The 18,635-nt window shown below is 36.9% G+C and overlaps 3 protein-coding genes across 3 annotated transcripts; 1 reads left to right on the plus strand and 2 right to left on the minus strand.

Moving 5' to 3' along the window:
• Positions 1-303: 303 nt before the first annotated feature.
• Positions 304-882, minus strand: LOC126797400 (E3 ubiquitin-protein ligase MPSR1-like). The gene has a single exon (XM_050524035.1). It carries the CDS (start codon positions 880-882, stop codon positions 304-306), a length of 579 nt encoding a protein of 192 aa, XP_050379992.1.
• Positions 883-1,796: 914 nt separating this feature from the next.
• LOC126798566 (defective in cullin neddylation protein AAR3) lies at positions 1,797-5,386 on the plus strand. Its single transcript, XM_050525573.1, has 9 exons — positions 1,797-1,977; positions 2,535-2,658; positions 2,871-2,922; positions 3,134-3,209; positions 3,334-3,416; positions 3,826-3,922; positions 4,422-4,467; positions 4,689-4,774; positions 4,895-5,386. Exons 1-9 carry the CDS (start codon positions 1,920-1,922, stop codon positions 5,227-5,229), a joined length of 957 nt encoding a protein of 318 aa, XP_050381530.1. The 5' UTR covers positions 1,797-1,919; the 3' UTR covers positions 5,230-5,386.
• Positions 5,387-10,019: 4,633 nt separating this feature from the next.
• On the minus strand, positions 10,020-16,377 carry LOC126798539 (granule-bound starch synthase 2, chloroplastic/amyloplastic). Its single transcript, XM_050525543.1, has 8 exons — positions 15,893-16,377; positions 15,081-15,621; positions 12,934-12,998; positions 12,600-12,677; positions 12,391-12,501; positions 12,233-12,277; positions 11,562-11,735; positions 10,020-11,194 (listed from the first exon to the last, which is right to left on the minus strand). The coding sequence occupies exons 1-8, from the start codon at positions 16,250-16,252 to the stop codon at positions 10,238-10,240; spliced, it is 2,331 nt and encodes a 776-aa protein (XP_050381500.1). The 5' UTR covers positions 16,253-16,377; the 3' UTR covers positions 10,020-10,237.
• Positions 16,378-18,635: the final 2,258 nt, after the last annotated feature.

Consider the following 18,635-nt stretch of genomic DNA (forward strand, 5'->3'; position numbering starts at 1 on the left):
TATATTGGTCATTAAAACACGATATCTTCCTAATAAGGTCTCTAGCTTCCGTAAGCTGAATTTTCTTAACCAATAAGATCATTTACCAATCAATAGCTTTTATGATGTTTGTTCTTAATTTCAGTAAATTATTGATGGTGAGATCTCCAAACCAAATATTCGTTTTTCCTTTCTGGATCAAATCTAAGCAAATATATTAAGAGTTAAATTAACAGGTCGAGAATTAAAAAATGCATGCATGTTTCATACAGTATAATATGCATGTACTAGTACTGCATGTTCAATCCAGCGATCAGTAAATAATTAATAACCATCATCGTCTGATAATTCATTTACAGCGTCTATATTAAAACGTAATCTGAAACTTGTGTGATCATCAGCTTCATCGACTGTGCTTGTATCCCAATCCCATTCACCTCCGGTATTTTCTTCTTCATGAGTTTCAGATTGAATATCACTAGCAAGCGCAGCATCAATAAAAGACATAGTGAGGTTAATGTAATTTCTAATATTATCACTGTTTACTTCCTCTTCTGACTCTGCAGGCAAAGAGAACCTACAAAGCGGGCAGAGAGTGCTCATTCCCATCCACTTTTCGATACAGTCCCCGTGGAACCTATGCTTGCAAGGCAATTCCTTGAGTTCGTCGCCGACCTTCAAGCCAACCAAGCAGATACTGCATTCATCTCCTTCCTCGTATGCCACTTTCACCTGCGGCATAGCCTCTATGGACGCCTTGGATGCCCTTGGCCGCGATTCAAGTCTCTGATTGATGACGCCAGGTAGCCCTCCATTAAAAGGAGTGACAGTAGAGGAATGTAATACAGTGAACGGCCTCCAGCCTTGGTCGGAGAAAGAGTAGTTTGGTCCGGAACTAGACATATCCAAACCTTTGCTTCTTGCTTCTTAATTTACCGTCTTCGGAGTGGGTTACCTAATAATGATATATATATATATACTTCACATAAACTGTATCCAGATATATATAGTGGAGCGCTATATCCTACCTCGTGAAGGAGAAGGCAATCCATCTCCGTCTAGGAATGGATGTGGACTCTAGCGGCTGAAATTTAATTTTTAATATATTAAATCTAAGCTGATCAATCAATCTTACAAAAGAGCCTGAGTCAATATGTGACTTGACATTTTAACATATAATGAACTAAAAAGTTTGAATTAGAGCGGACCATTGTCAAAACATACAAAATAAAATAATATGAGTTAATTTACTATATATCAATATATGTTATATATCTCACGCCAAATGGTTGACAACAAATATTATTTTTCTAACCCCACTCATAAAACAATATCGACCGTTAGATGTGAGATGGATAACATATATTGATGTATACTAGAATTTTCTAAATAATATGATAAGAAAAGGATTTTAATTTCAAATGAATGAGACACATACATTATGTGCTATTTCCGTTATTCTCAAATAAATGTATGTGTATTTTCTTAGAACGCTCGTATTTATTCGGACTCCGGCGCAGCCTAAACTGATATGGATCTTCTCACTAGTGTTTAAACTAAACGTCATACCTATTTTGAAACCCATTATTTCCTGACAAAACTTAGATCGACGACTAAAATCGAATGTTCTATAAGATTTTCTCTTAGCTTTCTCAAGCCTCAATCCAAATCTAACTGGGCTCACAGCTAAGCCCCCGTACCCGATCCCGGGTCCGGTTCACCAAAAGCTCTTCTTGTTTTCATCTTGGGCACTTCTCTCTCTCTCTCTCCTACTCTGAAACAAACACGTTTTAATTTTTTAACACAACATCAGAAAACAAGAAGAGAAACAGAGGAGAGCAGGGAGATAGAAAAGCGTCGGTACCTGAGAAACTTGGTGGTACTGTACAGACCACCCATCTTCTCCGCCCCCGGAAAAACCCAACCCCGCCGGACCTTTTATGGATCCGTCGGGTTCCGCTTCTTTCGACATATACGAGATTTATTGCCGTTATTGTGGTAACTTGTCTTTCTTTGTTCTTTGATTCTAGCTTATGCTCTTATTGGTGTTGATTGTCTTTTCTAAGTTTCAGTTTCGATGTTTGGTTTTATGTTCTTTGTGAATTTTAAATCTTTGATTGGTTTTGGTTATAATTGAACAGAATTTGTTGGTGGGTTTCTTATGACTTTATGTTTGATTACCCAGAAACGGTAGAAGGGGTGCTCTGTTCATTTTTGAAGTTGGGTTTTTTTTGGTTTGATTGGTGAATAGATAGGGTAGAAGATAGATTTTTTTTTGGGGTTTAAGTGTTTTGGGACAAGTGATTACCTGTTTTGAGCTCATTGCATTTGTACAGTGCATATTTTTTTGTCTTTTCGTTCTAGCTAATTACATTTGTCACTGAGTTGCTGAATTAGTTCTGGATAGATTTCGACTATCTTGGGAAAATGGAACACTATCTCGACAAGTACCATTCTTGTTCTGAAATTCCACTTCCGAGTTATTTAATTCACCAGTCATTTTTGAGCTTTTCAGTTTTGAATTTTAACAATTCTATCCGACTGTTTTATTGCAGATATCAAAAGAGAAAATGGGTATGGGGAAGGTCACATACAAAGTGATGAAATGCAGGTCGTCAAACACTCAAAGGAGGCATTAAGTCAGCTCTTAAACTTGGTGGACTCAAAACTGCGTGCCAGGTATGGAATTTCTATATTCAAACCAGAGTTATGCTACTATCTATAACTTGGAGTTCCCTTTCGAATTCGTATTCTGCATCATTCTTTATAGAATGTCGTGTTCACTTAACATTTTGACTTTCTGACACTGGTTTGGCTTTTGGCATATGATGCATTATTGTTTTGTCCTGGTTGTTGGATTTATAAATAACTTTAAGTTTTTACTTTGACAGGGTATCAATCTTTGATGAAATTGGGAAGCTTATGTCACAGCTTGACTTGGTGGTGAGATTTCTGTGGCACAAGTTTTTGAAGCAGATTCCAGTCCATTGATAAAGATAAAGAATTCGCCAATATGAATTCTGTCCAATCTTATGACTAAACTAGTGCTTTATCTGATATTGTTATAACTTATAAGAGTATGTTATAGGAATAGTATGTATTTTATACTTTAAGATATAATTACAGAAGAAACTTTATTCTTTTCTCTCTGCAGGTAGACTTTTCGGAATTTTCGTGCTTCTATGAGTTTGTTTTTTTCTTATGCCGCGAAAGTGGTCAGAAGAGTATCAGTAAGTTATTTTTTCTATTATTTTTATCTTTTTTCTCTAGGCAGTATTGTAATTCTCAATCCCTTTTGTTATTCAACAATAGCCATATGAAATCGTTTTCCTTTGTTTCTTGAATTATTTGCAGCCGTACCTAAGGCGATTTCTGCATGGAGAATAGTCTTAGCTGGGAGGTTTCGCTTGTTGAATCAATGGTGTGAATTTGTTGAGGTATAAATAAGCTAAGATTGCTGTGACATACGTTGTTATGTGTGGAATGAAGAAATTAGCTATATCAAGGATTACCAGTCTGATGCCATGTAGTTTGGAAATATGACACTTGTTCTTAGTTTCATTACTAAAGTAGCTTTGTAATAAAGATAAAAGTTGTGTTGACACCACCATAATAAACCAATTACGAAAGATTCGAAGTCTTAATGTGGTGTATGATGACTGTTGCATGTACTGTTTTGGGGGAATTTTTCTACCTTTTGTTTATCTGATGCCACATACTTCTCTTCCCTAACCACCAATTCCATGAGGTTTAGTTGTATTTGGTATAGAGGAACAGGTAGTATATTTATACTTTTTGATTCCTTTGCTTGCTTCAAGTAAGGTAATTTTGTTACCCCCTTTACAGAAAAACCAGCGGCATAACATCTCAGAAGATACTTGGCGGCAAGTGTTAGCTTTTAGCCGGTGCGTGCATGAAAATTTGGAAGGGTATGATCCTGAAGGTATCTATCATCTATATTCTGTGATGATTGAGATGACATATTTTGAAGTGTGTATCGCCAAAATTTTTTTTTTTGTTCCTAATAACTTAATCCCTCTCCATCTGGTTAAACGTTTTGTTATATTGTTGGGTGGTTTCGAGCACGGATCCTTGTTTATGATTTTTTGCTACATAAATCATTGGAGCTGGTTTTTGGTTCTTAATTAGATGTGTAGTTTTGATCTATATGTTAGATCAAAACTTGTGAACATCATTTCAATTTTGATTTTTCTAAAGAGTTACAAGTATCTCCAAATTTGTCTTCGACCTGCCTCCTTTCTAGATTGTCTTTGTGGATTATTAGTTGGGATCTACTCATTGGTTGCAACTGAAATTATACATACTTGATGAGACTTCTTTTGTATCTTTTGGTATTTGACACCTGTGAGATGACTTCCCTGGAGTTTTATGTGATCTCTTATGAGAAAAACTATAACTTTTTACCTTTTGTGGTTCCACAGGAGCTTGGCCTGTCTTAGTAGATGACTTCGTTGAGCATATGTACAGGTTCGATTACTAGATTCCCGTTCCTTTTCTCCTTTACCTTATTTGGGGTCAAATGACATCTTCTCTTCCAACACGTTTGGGGGTGGAGGGTGACTTAACATTTTAACTTGGTAAGACTTAAATAAATAATTGCTAAAGTTGCAGTTAAGAAATAAACCAATCTAACCTTATATATGTTATTTGCATTCTCGTCTAAATCATTTATGTCCTCTATCTTGCAGGTTTTCAGGATCTAATGTTAATTCTAACTCATGTAATTGTGGCGACTCAGAACCCTGGTCATGCATAAATGATGAACCTCTACCTGGTATGTAAAATCATTATTCTTTAACCAGCTCCACTGTCCTCTACATTGGCAGCTGCCAGACATATATGTGATGGAACATATAACCCATCATTGTACTGTTGTGGTGTTTTTCTTTGGCAGGCTTGAAAAGTTGTCCTGGTTTGAAGAGGAAAATTGCGGGGGATGTTGATATGGATGATATGGAGTCATCATCAACCTCTTTCGTACAGTATACAAACTTGAATCCTACATTAAGCTTCAAGAGGACTCGGGTTATGTCTTGCGGGCCAGCAAATGATATACCAGTGAATCATGTAGATGAATGCATGGAAGTTATCAGACATAGCAGTCCATTAAATTCTTCAAAATCTCCCTGTTCTGTTGAAGGTTCCTTGTCAAAGGGCTTTGCGGAGCTCTTACGGGACAGGGGAGTTTCAGTTACACAGAAGTCACCAATATTCTTTCAGTTAATGTAGTTCTATGCTTTGGAGACCAATTAGGATAGCTGTATTGGTAATGTCTTTCACTAACTTTGTTGGCTGAGTGTTTATAGTCCTTGTTCTACAATTGATGATAAATGAATAAAATAATTTGTTTTTCTTGATACCTTAGAATAGTATTGTGAATTAGTGATATACTGATGTATATGGTGTTATTTTTTCATAACCTTGCAGTGGTTTATTTAGATTGCCGTGTTCATAACCTTTAATAATACAAGAAGGTGAGACCTGTATATGATATTTCGAAAACTTATCCGCCAGATAACTGCTACCATATATACTCTCTTTTCGTTTGTCGGGATGCTACATGATTTTCTGGAATGATGCTCCTCGTTCTACCAGAAAAAGAGAAGATCAATGTCTGCAGTATACTAAAAAGAACAGAAGAGATTACCGTATGTAAGAAGGGGACCAAATCTATCTAGTTTCTTGTTTTTCTTTTCATTTATAATAAAAAGAAATCAAATGTATATAGTTCATCTATTTCATCATATATTACATTTACAATGATCAGAATTTTAGTTATGCTTAATTATAGTATGTTACAATGATCTAGACATCGATGCGCACATCATTGAAATGCACTTTGTTGTATTACTAAATGACATCAAAATTTCACGTGTTACTAACTGACAATAAAATTATATGTTATAGTGACTTTTTACGTACTTGGTTCCTGAAATATGCATTAACCATCATAACGTATAATTCTACGTCAAACATTCTATTTGTATCTTTCATGTTGAGTACGACAAGAATAAATTTTTTTAAAGTCTAAAAAATAACATTTCTATCTTTTCAAATATGCAAGTAACGAGGTCATATCATCATACAATCATACACTACAAACTTTTCACGTGCTATTACTAAGTAATAACAAAATTATTTGTAGATAGAGAATACGCATGATTTCATTGTAAATTTGTAACGCATAATTTTTCAGCAGTCTAGCTTTCTTCTTCGTCTAGCACGCCTTTTCTTTTGTTTCAACACCCGAAGTTCAGAAATTCAAATAATTTTCATGCCCTGGTTGTAACTGCACCAGAAAAAAACAGCCAACTTGAGCATCCGCTACAAGTTCTATGGCAGACACAGGTTCGACCTAGCTTCGGGGTTTCCAAACCTAACCCACCTCCAGCTCTCATTGTGCTATAAATAGCAGCTCCTCAGAAACCCTTCCGTGCAAAACACAAGCTTTCAGAATACTTAGCTATGGGTGTGAGTTCGAGAGAGCCTGAGAAGCTTAGATATATGAAAGAATTAATTTCAATCTCGGTGTGTTTTTCATTCTCTAGCTTTCGCATTCATATCATTTATAATCATTGAGCATGATATGTTTGATCTTATTCAGCTCGGCCTTCATTTACAAATATCTGTTCATCATGTTTCAGGTTGTTACGGTTTCATGCAGAATCTGCTCCTGTATCTATGATCGATCATCCTTCCCCTCAAGCCAAGTTGAGGACTTCATTGACCAAATGGAAGTTATGGAACAACGAAAGGTATACCCATTTCGTCTTTGGTCTCCAAGACCATTTTTGCAACCTCCGGCCATAGCTTTGCATCCTGCAGCAAGCTTCGTCTTCTCCCTCGTATTTTAACCGATATTCAGGGAAAAGATTGATGAGAGTGAAATTCCTTGGCCAGGAGGTCAAGATCAACCGACGAAGATGCTGCTGCTCCCGTCTATAAGATAAAACCAAATCTAATTGCAGGTCTGTATGTGGATTGGATGATGCCTCTGACTAAGGAAGTACAGATAGGCTGGATTTTTTTTTTTGGATAAGCGTAGAGAGGAACAACATCCTCCTACGAAAATTTATTGAAACGAAAAAAGATATAAAAATAAATAAAGAATAACTACACAATTATCCCTCAACCAACTAAGAAACAGTTAACAAAAACGAAAATTAGGAAATCCTAATCGATTTCTATTACAATGACTTATCAGAAAATCCGGAACTAAATCTCACCAAGTAAAACTATCTGAAGAAGCACCGAAATTAGCAAGAACATCAGTAATTTGATTGCCCTCACGAAAAATATAGCTCGATCTAAAATGCATTTGGGAGATTTGATACAAGCAATTGGACCACTCCACACGAAGACTCCAAGGAACTAGATGAGGAAATTGTAGATAAAGAAGAATAAGAGAAGAGTCCACCTCTAACCATATAAACTTTCAATCTCTAACTCAAACTAGTTCAATAGCCTTAATGACCGCCATGACTTCTGCATAACTGAGCTAGGGATATAAAAAGTATAAGAGAAAGCACCTAAAACCGTACCTCTGTAGTATCTATAAACACCATCATAGCCTGCCTTATTAGAACTAATTTTCCATGTTCCATCTGTATTAACTTTGATCAAACCAAAAGGAGGGGTTAACCAGTTCACCTCAATCACTTGAGGTGTCCGGCGAGGCTTGCAACTAGCACCCATACTTTTAATTACACAAAGCTCTTGAACATTATTAAACATGGAACCGGAAGACAACTTACTAGAGGCTGCAACATTACCTGTAATTAAACGGCAAGCTTGAGAAACAGTAACTTCAATACCATCATACCGGGCTCGATTTCTACAATGCCAAATGACTCAAAGAGTTGAGGCAAAACATGCAGCCAAAAAATCATATAATTGAGAACTCCGACCAACCGAGAATCCCATATTCAAAAGATCAACAATAGAGCTCGGGACACCATGAAGCTCAAACTTCCCTAGCATAATGGACCAAATAGCTACTGAGAAAAAACAATGAAGAAAAATATAATCTAATAATTCTCCATGGCAACGATAAAGCACACACATTGAAGCTAGAAATATGCCTCTTCTCTGTAAACAATCTTTTGATAGAACCCGTCCCCGTATAACTTTCCAAGTCAATAGAGAAATGCGAGAAAGAATAATTTTACCCAAATTAGCTTACCCCGTATCAATAGATTAGGCAGTCATTTGTTAGAATTCATTCCAAGGTTGGATTTATGGTTGATCGATGTAATTGTGACATAGTATACTTGTTGTCAGGAACGTCTTATGCTACGTACTAAGATCAGATCCTTCATTGTTAAAAAAAAGAAAAGAAAAAAAAAGAGTTATTACCGGGTAACACTGTACATGTAACACGACAAAATCATATGCTATCGTGAAGTTACATGTATTTGTTTGCGGATGTACAGACGTATTCATCATCACGTAAAAAACATTCTAGTTGCTATTTTGATGCTGACAATATCTTAAATACATTTCTGAAAATAGTTGATTCCGGAAGATGGCTACCTATTAGTGTTAGACTGTTAGTAATCACTAACTTATATGTTAACTGGACTTGTTTAAATACCTGTGAGATGGGGGATTTGCTATATAAAGTTTTGTAGTTGTAAAATTGATGTAATTAACAGATTTCCATGGACCTCATTCAACATTATTGCCGACCAATATCATTACGGAGAGAACAGCAAATAAAACCAAATAACTGCTCCAGGAAAAATTTAGGAGCTTACGGATAGAAATGGAGTAACATAGTGACACCTTCCTCTACTAACATAAGGGATAACATACTACTGATGTGTTTGGATATAAGGAAAACAAGAGGAATTTAATTAGATTCTAGAAATTTGATATTTCTTATTCTATTTAGGTTTGAAGTTATAAGAAAAATACAAAAATAGATGTCATTTTTCAATTCCCAATTATTTCATAATATCACATAATCAAAAAACCTCTCTCTCTCTCTCTCTCTCTCTCTCTCTCTCTCTCTCTCTCTCTCTCTCTCTCTCTCTCTCTCTCTCTCTCTTCCTTCCGCCGCTAGGGGTTGAGAGTTTGTCCAAATCTCTTAAATCTATGCGGGCTTCTTTCTTGTCTTGGTATGTTAGCACCGAGTCCTATGGTTGTTCATTCCAATCTAGTGTGGTTGGGTGCTTGCCTTGACAGTGGTTCTCTCCTTGATCCGATTTGGTTTAGGGCTTGGTGGTTCTCATATTTGTTCGGATCTTGGCCGTATTGGTCCATGACTGGCTCGTTTGTTGTTTGGTGGAGGCTATGGCTCCTGCCTTCTATTTGTCGTGGCGGTGGTGGCAATCTTGGTGACTCTGGCATTGTCGGATGCTATGGTGGTCTCCTCTATTCGGGTTCTTACCTTTGCTGGCTGGGTGGTGGTGGTTTGGATTCCCAAATTCTGATTGGTTTGACTTTGCAAATTCTTGGTGGAATTCGGTTCTTCTGGTTCTGGTGGCCGTTGTTGGCAGCTTGCCTGATGCCGGTCATATTGCTGAGATGATGGTGGCGTTTTCGAGTCTTGGGCTTGCTTGGATCTAGGCCCCATGTGCGGATGCTTTTCTCTTTTGGTCCCCGTGAGCTTACTCCTTTTGGGTTGGTCTGGTGACTTTGGTTGGGTTGCTCATTTGGCTGGACTGAGTCTTTATGGCTCATAGTTTATTTAGGGTAGCCTTTCTTCTAAGTATGTTAAGACTACTGAAATAAAGGTGTTTTAAACGATCTTTAGAATGTGAATGTATGTTTATTTGGAATCTATGAGCAGCTGAATTCTGAGTATTCGGGGGAGGGACTATTTTTATCAGTCTTAATGAGTGTGTTTCTTCTCATATGTACTCTTTACTGAGCTATAAAATGGATTGACTCTTCTACTAAACAAAAAAAATTCCCAATTATTTTCATGCAATTCTAACCGTTTTTTAAATGCTAGGAAATAGTATCCAAACAAAAGAATTTTCAATTCTTAAAATTTTATATTACTGAAAACAGAATTCCCATGAAAATAAAGAGTACTGCATTCTCCACTCACATTATAAAATGTGACATTTTGAATCATATATAAAACAAAGGAAAGAAAAAGAATCTGCTAACAATATTTGCATAGTAATTAAATACTACCGTAGTGACTTTCTTAACAAAACTTGACATATGTAATAAACCTTGATGAGGCTCGCAAAGACTCATTGTAGCCATGAAGCAGTTACAGCTCTCACCATTGGTACTTTGCAGCCACCAGAACTTCCTCATAATTCTGAGCAGCATTGTCCCAACTTAGGTCTTGCATCATTCCTCGTCTCTGGATTCCTTCCCAACTCTGCTTGTAGTCCCGATAAGTATATAGGCAATTTCCTAATGCATGGATGAGCTTACTTGTATCAGCACTGTCAAATGTCCACCCTAGTCCTGACTCCTCATACGGATTGAAAGGATGTACTGTATCTCTCAGTCCACCAACAGCATGAACGACTGGGACTGTCCCATAGTTCATCGCATATAGTTGGTTTAGTCCACAAGGCTCAAATCTTGATGGCATAAGTAAAATGTCTGCACCAGCCGTAATCCTATGAGCTGTTTGTACAGAAAAACCAACCCTTCCCCTGACCTTGTCTCGGTGTTGATGTTCAAATTCTTGCAGCATCTGTTCCAGGTCAGGCCTTCCAGTGCCTAACATGACTAGTTGCACATCTTGCTCAATCATCCATGGAATCGCCTCTGCTATGAGATCGACACCTTTCTGGTGATCTAATCTTCCAATGAAACCAATTAAAGGGACATCTTCACGGATCGGCAAACCCAGCTCCTTCTGCAAGGCTGCCTTACACTGAGGTTTACCAGTCTGAAGCATCTCAAGGGAGTAGTTTGTATAACCATCTGATCTCAAGAAAACATCATACTGTGGATTCCAATCTTTACTATCAATTCCGTTAACGATGCCCCGGAGTTTCCAGTCATTTTCATTTATGATTCCATGCAATCCCCAACCACCTTCAACTGTTTTAACTTCCCAGGCATATCCATGACTTACAGTAACCACACGGTCGGCTGTCTTCAAACCAGCTGCAAAGATATTGAAATGCTCCCCTCCAATAGGATCATACATTCTGAAAAGGTCCAAGTAGTGTTGCGGAAGATCAACGAAGGAGAAATCACTTACTGGTGCACGACCCTGGGTGAAATACAATAATGCAGTTCATATATATCATATTTATGAATATGCCAAAATTACTTTTACCAGGATAAAATTCAAAATTTCTAAACAGCTTATGGTGTTCTGGACTTGGAAACCAAAAACTACAAAATTTGAATAATTATACCAACTACTCATTTTTGGTTTTGGCTCATTTTTGCAAGTTGTCCATTTAGCCATGTTTACAACTTTACATGCAATCTAGATGAAAACGTAAGTTCCTAAACTTAAAATGGCCACTAAGTATAGACAAGTGGTCTACATTAAGTCCAATCTAATGAGCACATTTTCACACATTCATGCTGAGAACTATTCAGTCTGACGAATTTTTATGCGAGGACCAAACCTGGTGAGCTATGTTATGGATTACAAGGATGGACCTTGTATACATCATCAAGCCATTGTCTCGATAATATGCCTTCAGATACACTGGCAACAGTGCAGTATGCCAGTCATTTGCAATGAAAGCCAAGTTTCCATCACCATAGCAAACACCACCACAGGGAACATTCCAAGGGGCCTGCAACAGATATATTCACTCTTTGAATATAAGCAGTTAAAAAGCACAACAATTACTTTGTTTACTCAAGTATAACATTAAAGAGAAATGACCAAATACTGTTGTTAATTCATCTTTGACATCGGCACAAGACCAACAATAACAAAGTTTCCTGGTGGGTGCTGGATTTTGTACTTCTTAAAATTACACGAGAATGTAAAAATGACGCGCACCTGCATGCAACTTATCAAACTGATTGCACCATTAACTTGTCATCATTTTATGCATTCATTTATTTACTCTAGCTTCTGACATGAAACAGGTCATCACTAGCATAAGGTTTATTGCTCTATGCACATGGAGTTTTTCTTTTGTGTACATATCTGGATCCTGACGTCTGTATCTGTGTCTATACACTGATAAAATACTTACACCCAGCACAGAAATTAAATTATTTAGAAATGTAAAACAGCATTTCCTTATTTGACTATATACAAATAAGCATTTAAGCAATGTACCTCAACAGCAGCCTTGCAAAATAACACCATCCGCTTCAAGATATCCTGCACCATAATCCAACATTATCAAATGAATATTGATCAGGTCCAATGGTCCACATATTATTGTTTATTTTTCCTCAGAACAATTTGAAGCTAAATGACAACATGTATCTTACCTCACGCTTTCCTCCGTATATATTATTCTCCATGTGGCGGAACATAGGAGAGTCAATGAAAACAAAATCTACACCATCAATATAGGAGTGAAAAAATGCTACTTCCATGTGCTGCAAAGACATTTGTTACAAAATGAGCAGTTACACGCTATGTATTCATAACTTGACAGAATAGTTAATAACAAAATAGTACTGTATATGCTGCATACCTGGCCATCTACTTTATATCCTTTTCGGACTCCTAAATCTTGAGGTTCAGCATAAATTCCATACCGAGGTGTCACAACCTGTAGGAGGATGAGAATATCTAACAAAATTAGAAAATAAAAGTAATTAGGATACATACTGAACAGCCACAGAACTGTAAATCATCTAGGGTATAATATTAAACTCAAGTGCTAGATGTTCTAAATGTAGGTTTCCCAGGGCGTAGAATAGGAAAAAAATGGAGCTTGAAAGTGCTCACCAAGGAAATTATGTAAATTTGTTTCATGTTATTCCGTAGTAACACTACTTGAAACAGTATTTAAGAAAAAACAATACCATAACCCTGTGGCCACGCCGAGCCAAAGCCTTTGGTAAAGCTCCAGCAACATCTCCAAGCCCACCTACAAAGCTCTTCAATATTAATCTCTCAATTATCAACACGCAAGTACAAAAACACACAAGCTCACGGAAGAATCAGGTCACAGTGGTAATTTGTAATTAAAGAAGTTCAACAACTCAACCAGACTATTCTAATCGGTACATTCGTCTTCTTTGCTCGTCTTTAGAAAAGAAAAAAGAAAACCTTTCTGGCATTCTTATGATGGTCTATGTGATCAACTTTAAAAACGAACCTTCTAGAGTGATGGGTGATAACAATTTACCTCAATTTCTTTTTTAGATTAAATACTTGTGACATCCTATATTTTAGGTGAAAAAACAGTTTTGTCTTTCTACTTTCAAATTTAATCTGTATATCCTTTAACTCTTATTTTTAAGAGTTTTGTCCATTCTGTTAGTTGACCGTCAAAAAATTTCGTTAAGCCTTTAAAATGTCTAGAATACCTCCAATTCAGATTTTCTTTCTTTCTTTTCTTATGCATTTTTTATTTTCTCTTTTGATTTTTCTTTTTATTTTTAAATTTAATTCATCATATGTGCTATCAAATATATATAATTGTAATCAACACAAATTATCAAATTAATTGTAAACATCTTATAATCAATTGGATAATGCCTAAAATGACATTTGAGTGCCAATACTCAAATCCAGTTATAAACTTTCTTTATATTATGATGCTCTACAAACATATTTTGATTATTTTCTACAATGCTAAGACAAGAAAGACTTATACTATTATAACCATACTTAGATGTAAAAATAGTTTCAAATTATTTATTTCCAACTTGATGTTAAGCAATTGTCATTAATTCTCCTCTTATTGCACAAGCAAATTAACAATATTTCCAACAATAGGCTTGGGTGCTCTAACCAAAGGAAAAAAAATGTTAAAAAGTAATGCTTGGAACTAAATCTCTTGTTGTATGACAAATATTATATTATAATTGAAAACAGAGTGCAATTACTAGTAATAAAGTTTTTAAGCAATGCATTCACTATCATTCACTCTAAGTTTGAGTTTTGAGGCACACCTACGTGAGAAAAGCCATTCAATTTTACTTGTTTTACATCTGCTCCAAGTTCTCGCAAGCGTTCAACAAAATTACAGATAACTTGATAGAGAGCAAGATCGTCATTCTCTTGTTTACAATTAATTTGATAATTTGTATTGATTACAATAATATATATTTGATAGCACATATGATGAATTAAATTTAAAAACAAGTAAAACAAAAAGAAAAACCAAAAGAGAAAATAAAAAAGGAATAAGAGAAAGAAAAAAATCTGAATTGGGGGTATTCTAGACATTTTAACGGCTTAACAGAATTTTTTAACGGTCAACTAACGAAATGGAAAAAACTGTTAAAAATAGGAGTTAAAGGATGTACAGATTAAATTTGAAAATAGAAGAATAAAACTGTTTTTACACCTAAAGTATAGGGTGTCACAAGTATTTAATCATTTTTTTTTCTTATGATTTAAGTATATGGAATAAATTTAACAAGAGACTAGAGACGTTAAGAAGCCATATTACATGTGCAACCAGTTTTTATATTGGGAAAATGATATACAGAAAACGAATATATGCATGTATAAGCAATTCAATTTTCTATCAACACTTGTCTGTGGTTTAAACTCCTCAAACTTCTCATGTTTCGATTAAATAAATAGCAATGCTGGTGGCTCAGTGAGTAGCCTGAAATTTGACCAGTTAACTTGACAATGAAGTATTCATGACTAGTGACTGAAGGAATTAAGCATTAACATACTGGTTGTGAGCATCACTTGAGGATCATTAGCCCAAGAACAGTTCATAACTAACCAAATGGACCAAAATGGTACAGATTGACATTGTTGATGCATTCATCCCACCTAGCATCTCTCTCTGACTATCATAGTATCGTATTTAATTGTATGAGTGTAAACAAATAAATGCATCTATATTACAATCTTCTTTGAGCCTCTTTGTACATGTACATGTTAGATAGAGATTTTATTTTGTCACCAAAAAGTCTGCTACATGCAATATCTATCGCCCTTTAACTGCTAAAAAACTTCAGATCATGTGCTTACTCAAGTTTACCTGTTTTTGACCATGGAGCACATTCTGCTGCCACCAATATGATATTCATGACATTAGGCCCAGCCAAAGGAGGGGGCTTTACATCTTCAATTGCAGGATCAGCTGCCCCAGCGTTGACCTCCTGTAAATTTGGTTCTTTTGGATCTAGATGCTCTTCTACATCTTGCAGAGACGACGTCGCAACGGTTGAAATAAAAGATGGTAGAGAATCGGACCACTCTGACTTGGCACTGGTATTATTTACATGCTTTTCGGACTCTACCTCATAGGAAGCCTTATTAAGAGGCACTGTTTCGTGAAGCTCCTTCTCGATATCACTAAAGCCTCTACTAACAGCAGAAGACACCGTTTCTACTTCCTCTTCTGCATTTGAATGAACATGGCTGCTTGAAGAAAAGCTGGAATTTTGTTCTTCAATACTGTCATTATCATCACTTGAAGAACTTTCTACAACCGCAAAAGAGTCTTCTTGTTCAAATGAACGATCTTCTTCATCATCTACACTTGTTATAGAAGATACCAATTTCCTTCTTTCAGCAATCTACAAAAGCACAAAACACAAAGTTTCTTCCTTTAACTCTTCTTAGCCACTTAAAATACCTCCACTAATAAAATAAAAACTATATACAAAGCATACATTCACTCTCTTCAACAATACAGAAAGCTTCTTCTTTTAACACAAAGTTGCCTCCTTTAACTCTCCTTAACCACTACACAGACATTTTACTGATAAAACTACTAAAAGGGAAACTAACATTCTACATTGAATCATTTCTATTACAGTGTGTGAAAAGATCAAAGGCAGAAGTTACCTGTTGAAGTAGGTCTCTTTGCATAGCAAGAACCTTCTTGCTCTTCTCAATGGTGGCCTGAAGCGCATTTTCTGAATCACCATTGTCCTCCTCATTGTCCATAGAGACCCTTCCAATTGCTCTAACAGGCTTTACTCTCCAAAGCTGTCCTTTTGTGCAAGAACTAATATTCCCACTACACTGCCCCACAGCCTGTGAATACCCACTTGCTGAGCCACTGATCAGACTCACCTCACCGGCCCTTCTCCGCCGGTGAGTGAAGAAAGGGAACCGGAGCCGGCGACTGTTCTCGCTGTGGAGCAGCACAGAGCTCTCAGCCTTGATCTCTATCATAAAAGGTAGAGACTTTATGGAAGCCATGATGATTTGGGTGGGTAATGAAGCAGACCCAGTTGAGGAAATTGGAAAAGGAAGCAGACCCAAATCAGGGAATGACAGCAGTTGAACAACGTCTGAGCTGAAACGACGGACTTGAAGGAAGAAGAAGAAGAAGAAGAAGAAGGAAGAAGAAGAAGCAGAGTCTCTGTTTGCTGAGATGGGTCCCATAGAGAATGAAGGAGTGTTAATCATGGAGGTGTCTTTATGGACCGGGATCCTCTCCTAACGAGAGGTTGCCTGATATTGCCTAATAAGAAGATCTGGACCATCTAATATTTATGGATGGCCATGTCTCTCTTACATTAGTTTAGGCGATATTTTGGTCCATCTCATTCTTTTATCAATTTATCGTCATTCTCTTTCTTTTTCCCTTTCTCTTTCTCTCTCTCTCTCCACTCTAGACTGACAATACAGTTCACAAAATTACATTCACAGTACCTTCTTATCCAAACCTGCCATCATCTTTAAACTGAGCAGCCACCCCATTCTTAAAATGAGCTAAAAACTTGTGCTATACAAAACCCCTTGGGCAAACCCTACTCTCAAGGCCTCTTCGAGACAGCTTGCGAACAACTACCAAACTGCTAAAGACCTTACGTCTTTAGCAATAGCCGCCAATACCACTAAAAACCCCACATCCTTAGCAAGATCACCCCGATTTACTTATTAAAGCTCTGCTTACTCGCATCTCAGCGATTGAGTATAGATAGTCACTCATAGTGAGACGTAAAAGAATGCTTGGACATACCAGGAGATCTCCATGTCGGTCCAATCGAAGGAAAGTTCTCAACTTTCGTCACATTCATCGGCATAAGAAGTTAAGACGACGCAAATCCCAATCAACTCATCTTTTCTCGTACGTAAGTACTTGGCACGCCTACGTACCATTCTAAATAGAAAACGTTCACCAACTGTGGAACCCATTTAGAGAGCGAACAACAACTTCAACCTAGAAGATTCAACATATAACCAAGAATGTCAACCTGCCCAGTAATCTTACCAAGCTCTTTAATCAACCCCAAAAAATCCAGATCCTTGCTTTCCAATTTGGCGATTAATCATAAATCATAACTTTTTTTTGAGTATGAGATGAGAATTTGGCAAGGTAGATGGATAAAATAGCTTATGAGACAATGTAGGAGTCATGTTGGCCGTTCATTAAGATTGGATGGCCCAAATCTTCGTATTAGGCAATCTCTCATTAGCAGAAGATCCCAGTCCTGTTTTTATGCGGCTGAAATTTGTGAGAACCTGAAAATACACCCAAAAATGAGAAACAAGTTGAATTGATGGGGGTTTTTGGATGCTACTGTCAGCTGACCACAAACTGCGCCCCACTCTTTTCAAGTGTCGGAGATTTTGGGGTGTGGGGGCCTGGGCTTTTTTGCAAGGCCTGCCACTAATCTCTCTTTAGCAACCTTATAATCAATCAATGATTTTCTCTCTGAAATATGGAAACTATAGGTTAAAATTTTCCACGGATTTAAAACGTGGTGGTTGGAATGAGTCACTACCAGCTCAGTGTGTAGTAGTGATTGGATTTGATGTGATGTAAATTTGGTGGTATTCGTTTGTTTTTGTGTTAGAGCTTTATGGGTTTCAAAGGTCCTTGAAGGCTACTCGTTTGCCGTTTTCTTTCTTATCCTCGATCTGCTGATCCTTTCACCAAAGAGAGTTTCTCTAAAAAGGATATTTACCTCTCTTTTTCCAAATTGTTGTTAACAAAACAACAAACATAAAATTACCGATAAAGACACATGGTATTAATTGAAATATAGCAATAAATATATTTATGTTCAGAGATAATTACTATTATATCATTTTATGTGTCTCAGCCTTATTATATTTCTTGTTAGAGATAGACTCGCATCTTTGTAATAGATTAGGACTCTGACGGGATTCAGGTGATGTAATGTCTATATATAAGCCCCATTATCAATCAATAAAAAGTTACGTTTTGTTCCATTACGTCGTTATTATTCTCGTTTCGTTCCTCCTTAAACACGTTATCATGCACTTTGTTCTAAAGTGTCTGAGCGACGAGACCACCACCAGAAATTTAGAACCCTAGCCCTAAAATCTCAATCTCTGGCAGCCTTTTCTTTTTGGCATAGCCTGAATTTTACGACAATTTGTTGTCGTAAAAAGCATAAAAAAGGACGAATCTGCTATGGGCACCCATCTTCTTCCTTGGCCTGCGTCAGTCGACTCTGTGCCGGCGACACATGCAGCTCCAGCCCCGACGTCTTCCCTCTTTCATTCGACGTCGACCCAACTCCGTTTTGATGACCAAAATCCCAATGGTCGTTGACCTCTGCTCCTCCGGCGGCATGGATTTGTCTCGCCGCCATGAAGTCGTCGTCGT

This window comes from Argentina anserina, chromosome 6 (assembly GCF_933775445.1).
Source record: "Argentina anserina chromosome 6, drPotAnse1.1, whole genome shotgun sequence".
In the NCBI taxonomy this organism is placed as follows: Eukaryota; Viridiplantae; Streptophyta; class Magnoliopsida; order Rosales; family Rosaceae; genus Argentina; species Argentina anserina.

What these genes read in the sequence shown, in the direction of transcription:
- LOC126797400 (XM_050524035.1), bottom strand. Translation starts at nt 882, where the DNA reads ATGTCTAGTTCCGGACCAAACTACTCTTTCTCCGACCAAGGCTGGAGG.
- LOC126798566 (XM_050525573.1), top strand. Translation starts at nt 1,920, where the DNA reads ATGGATCCGTCGGGTTCCGCTTCTTTCGACATATACGAGATTTATTGC. An exon ending in AATGGTGTGAATTTGTTGAG is followed by an intron (nt 3,417 to 3,825) that starts GTATAAATAAGC and finishes CCCCCTTTACAG; the next exon opens with AAAAACCAGCGGCATAACAT. An exon ending in AAATGATGAACCTCTACCTG is followed by an intron (nt 4,775 to 4,894) that starts GTATGTAAAATC and finishes TTTCTTTGGCAG; the next exon opens with GCTTGAAAAGTTGTCCTGGT.
- LOC126798539 (XM_050525543.1), bottom strand. Translation starts at nt 16,252, where the DNA reads ATGGCTTCCATAAAGTCTCTACCTTTTATGATAGAGATCAAGGCTGAG. An exon ending in TGCTCCATGGTCAAAAACAG is followed by an intron (nt 12,999 to 15,080) that starts GTAAACTTGAGT and finishes AGAGCTTTGTAG; the next exon opens with GTGGGCTTGGAGATGTTGCT. An exon ending in TATACGGAGGAAAGCGTGAG is followed by an intron (nt 12,278 to 12,390) that starts GTAAGATACATG and finishes ATTATGGTGCAG; the next exon opens with GATATCTTGAAGCGGATGGT.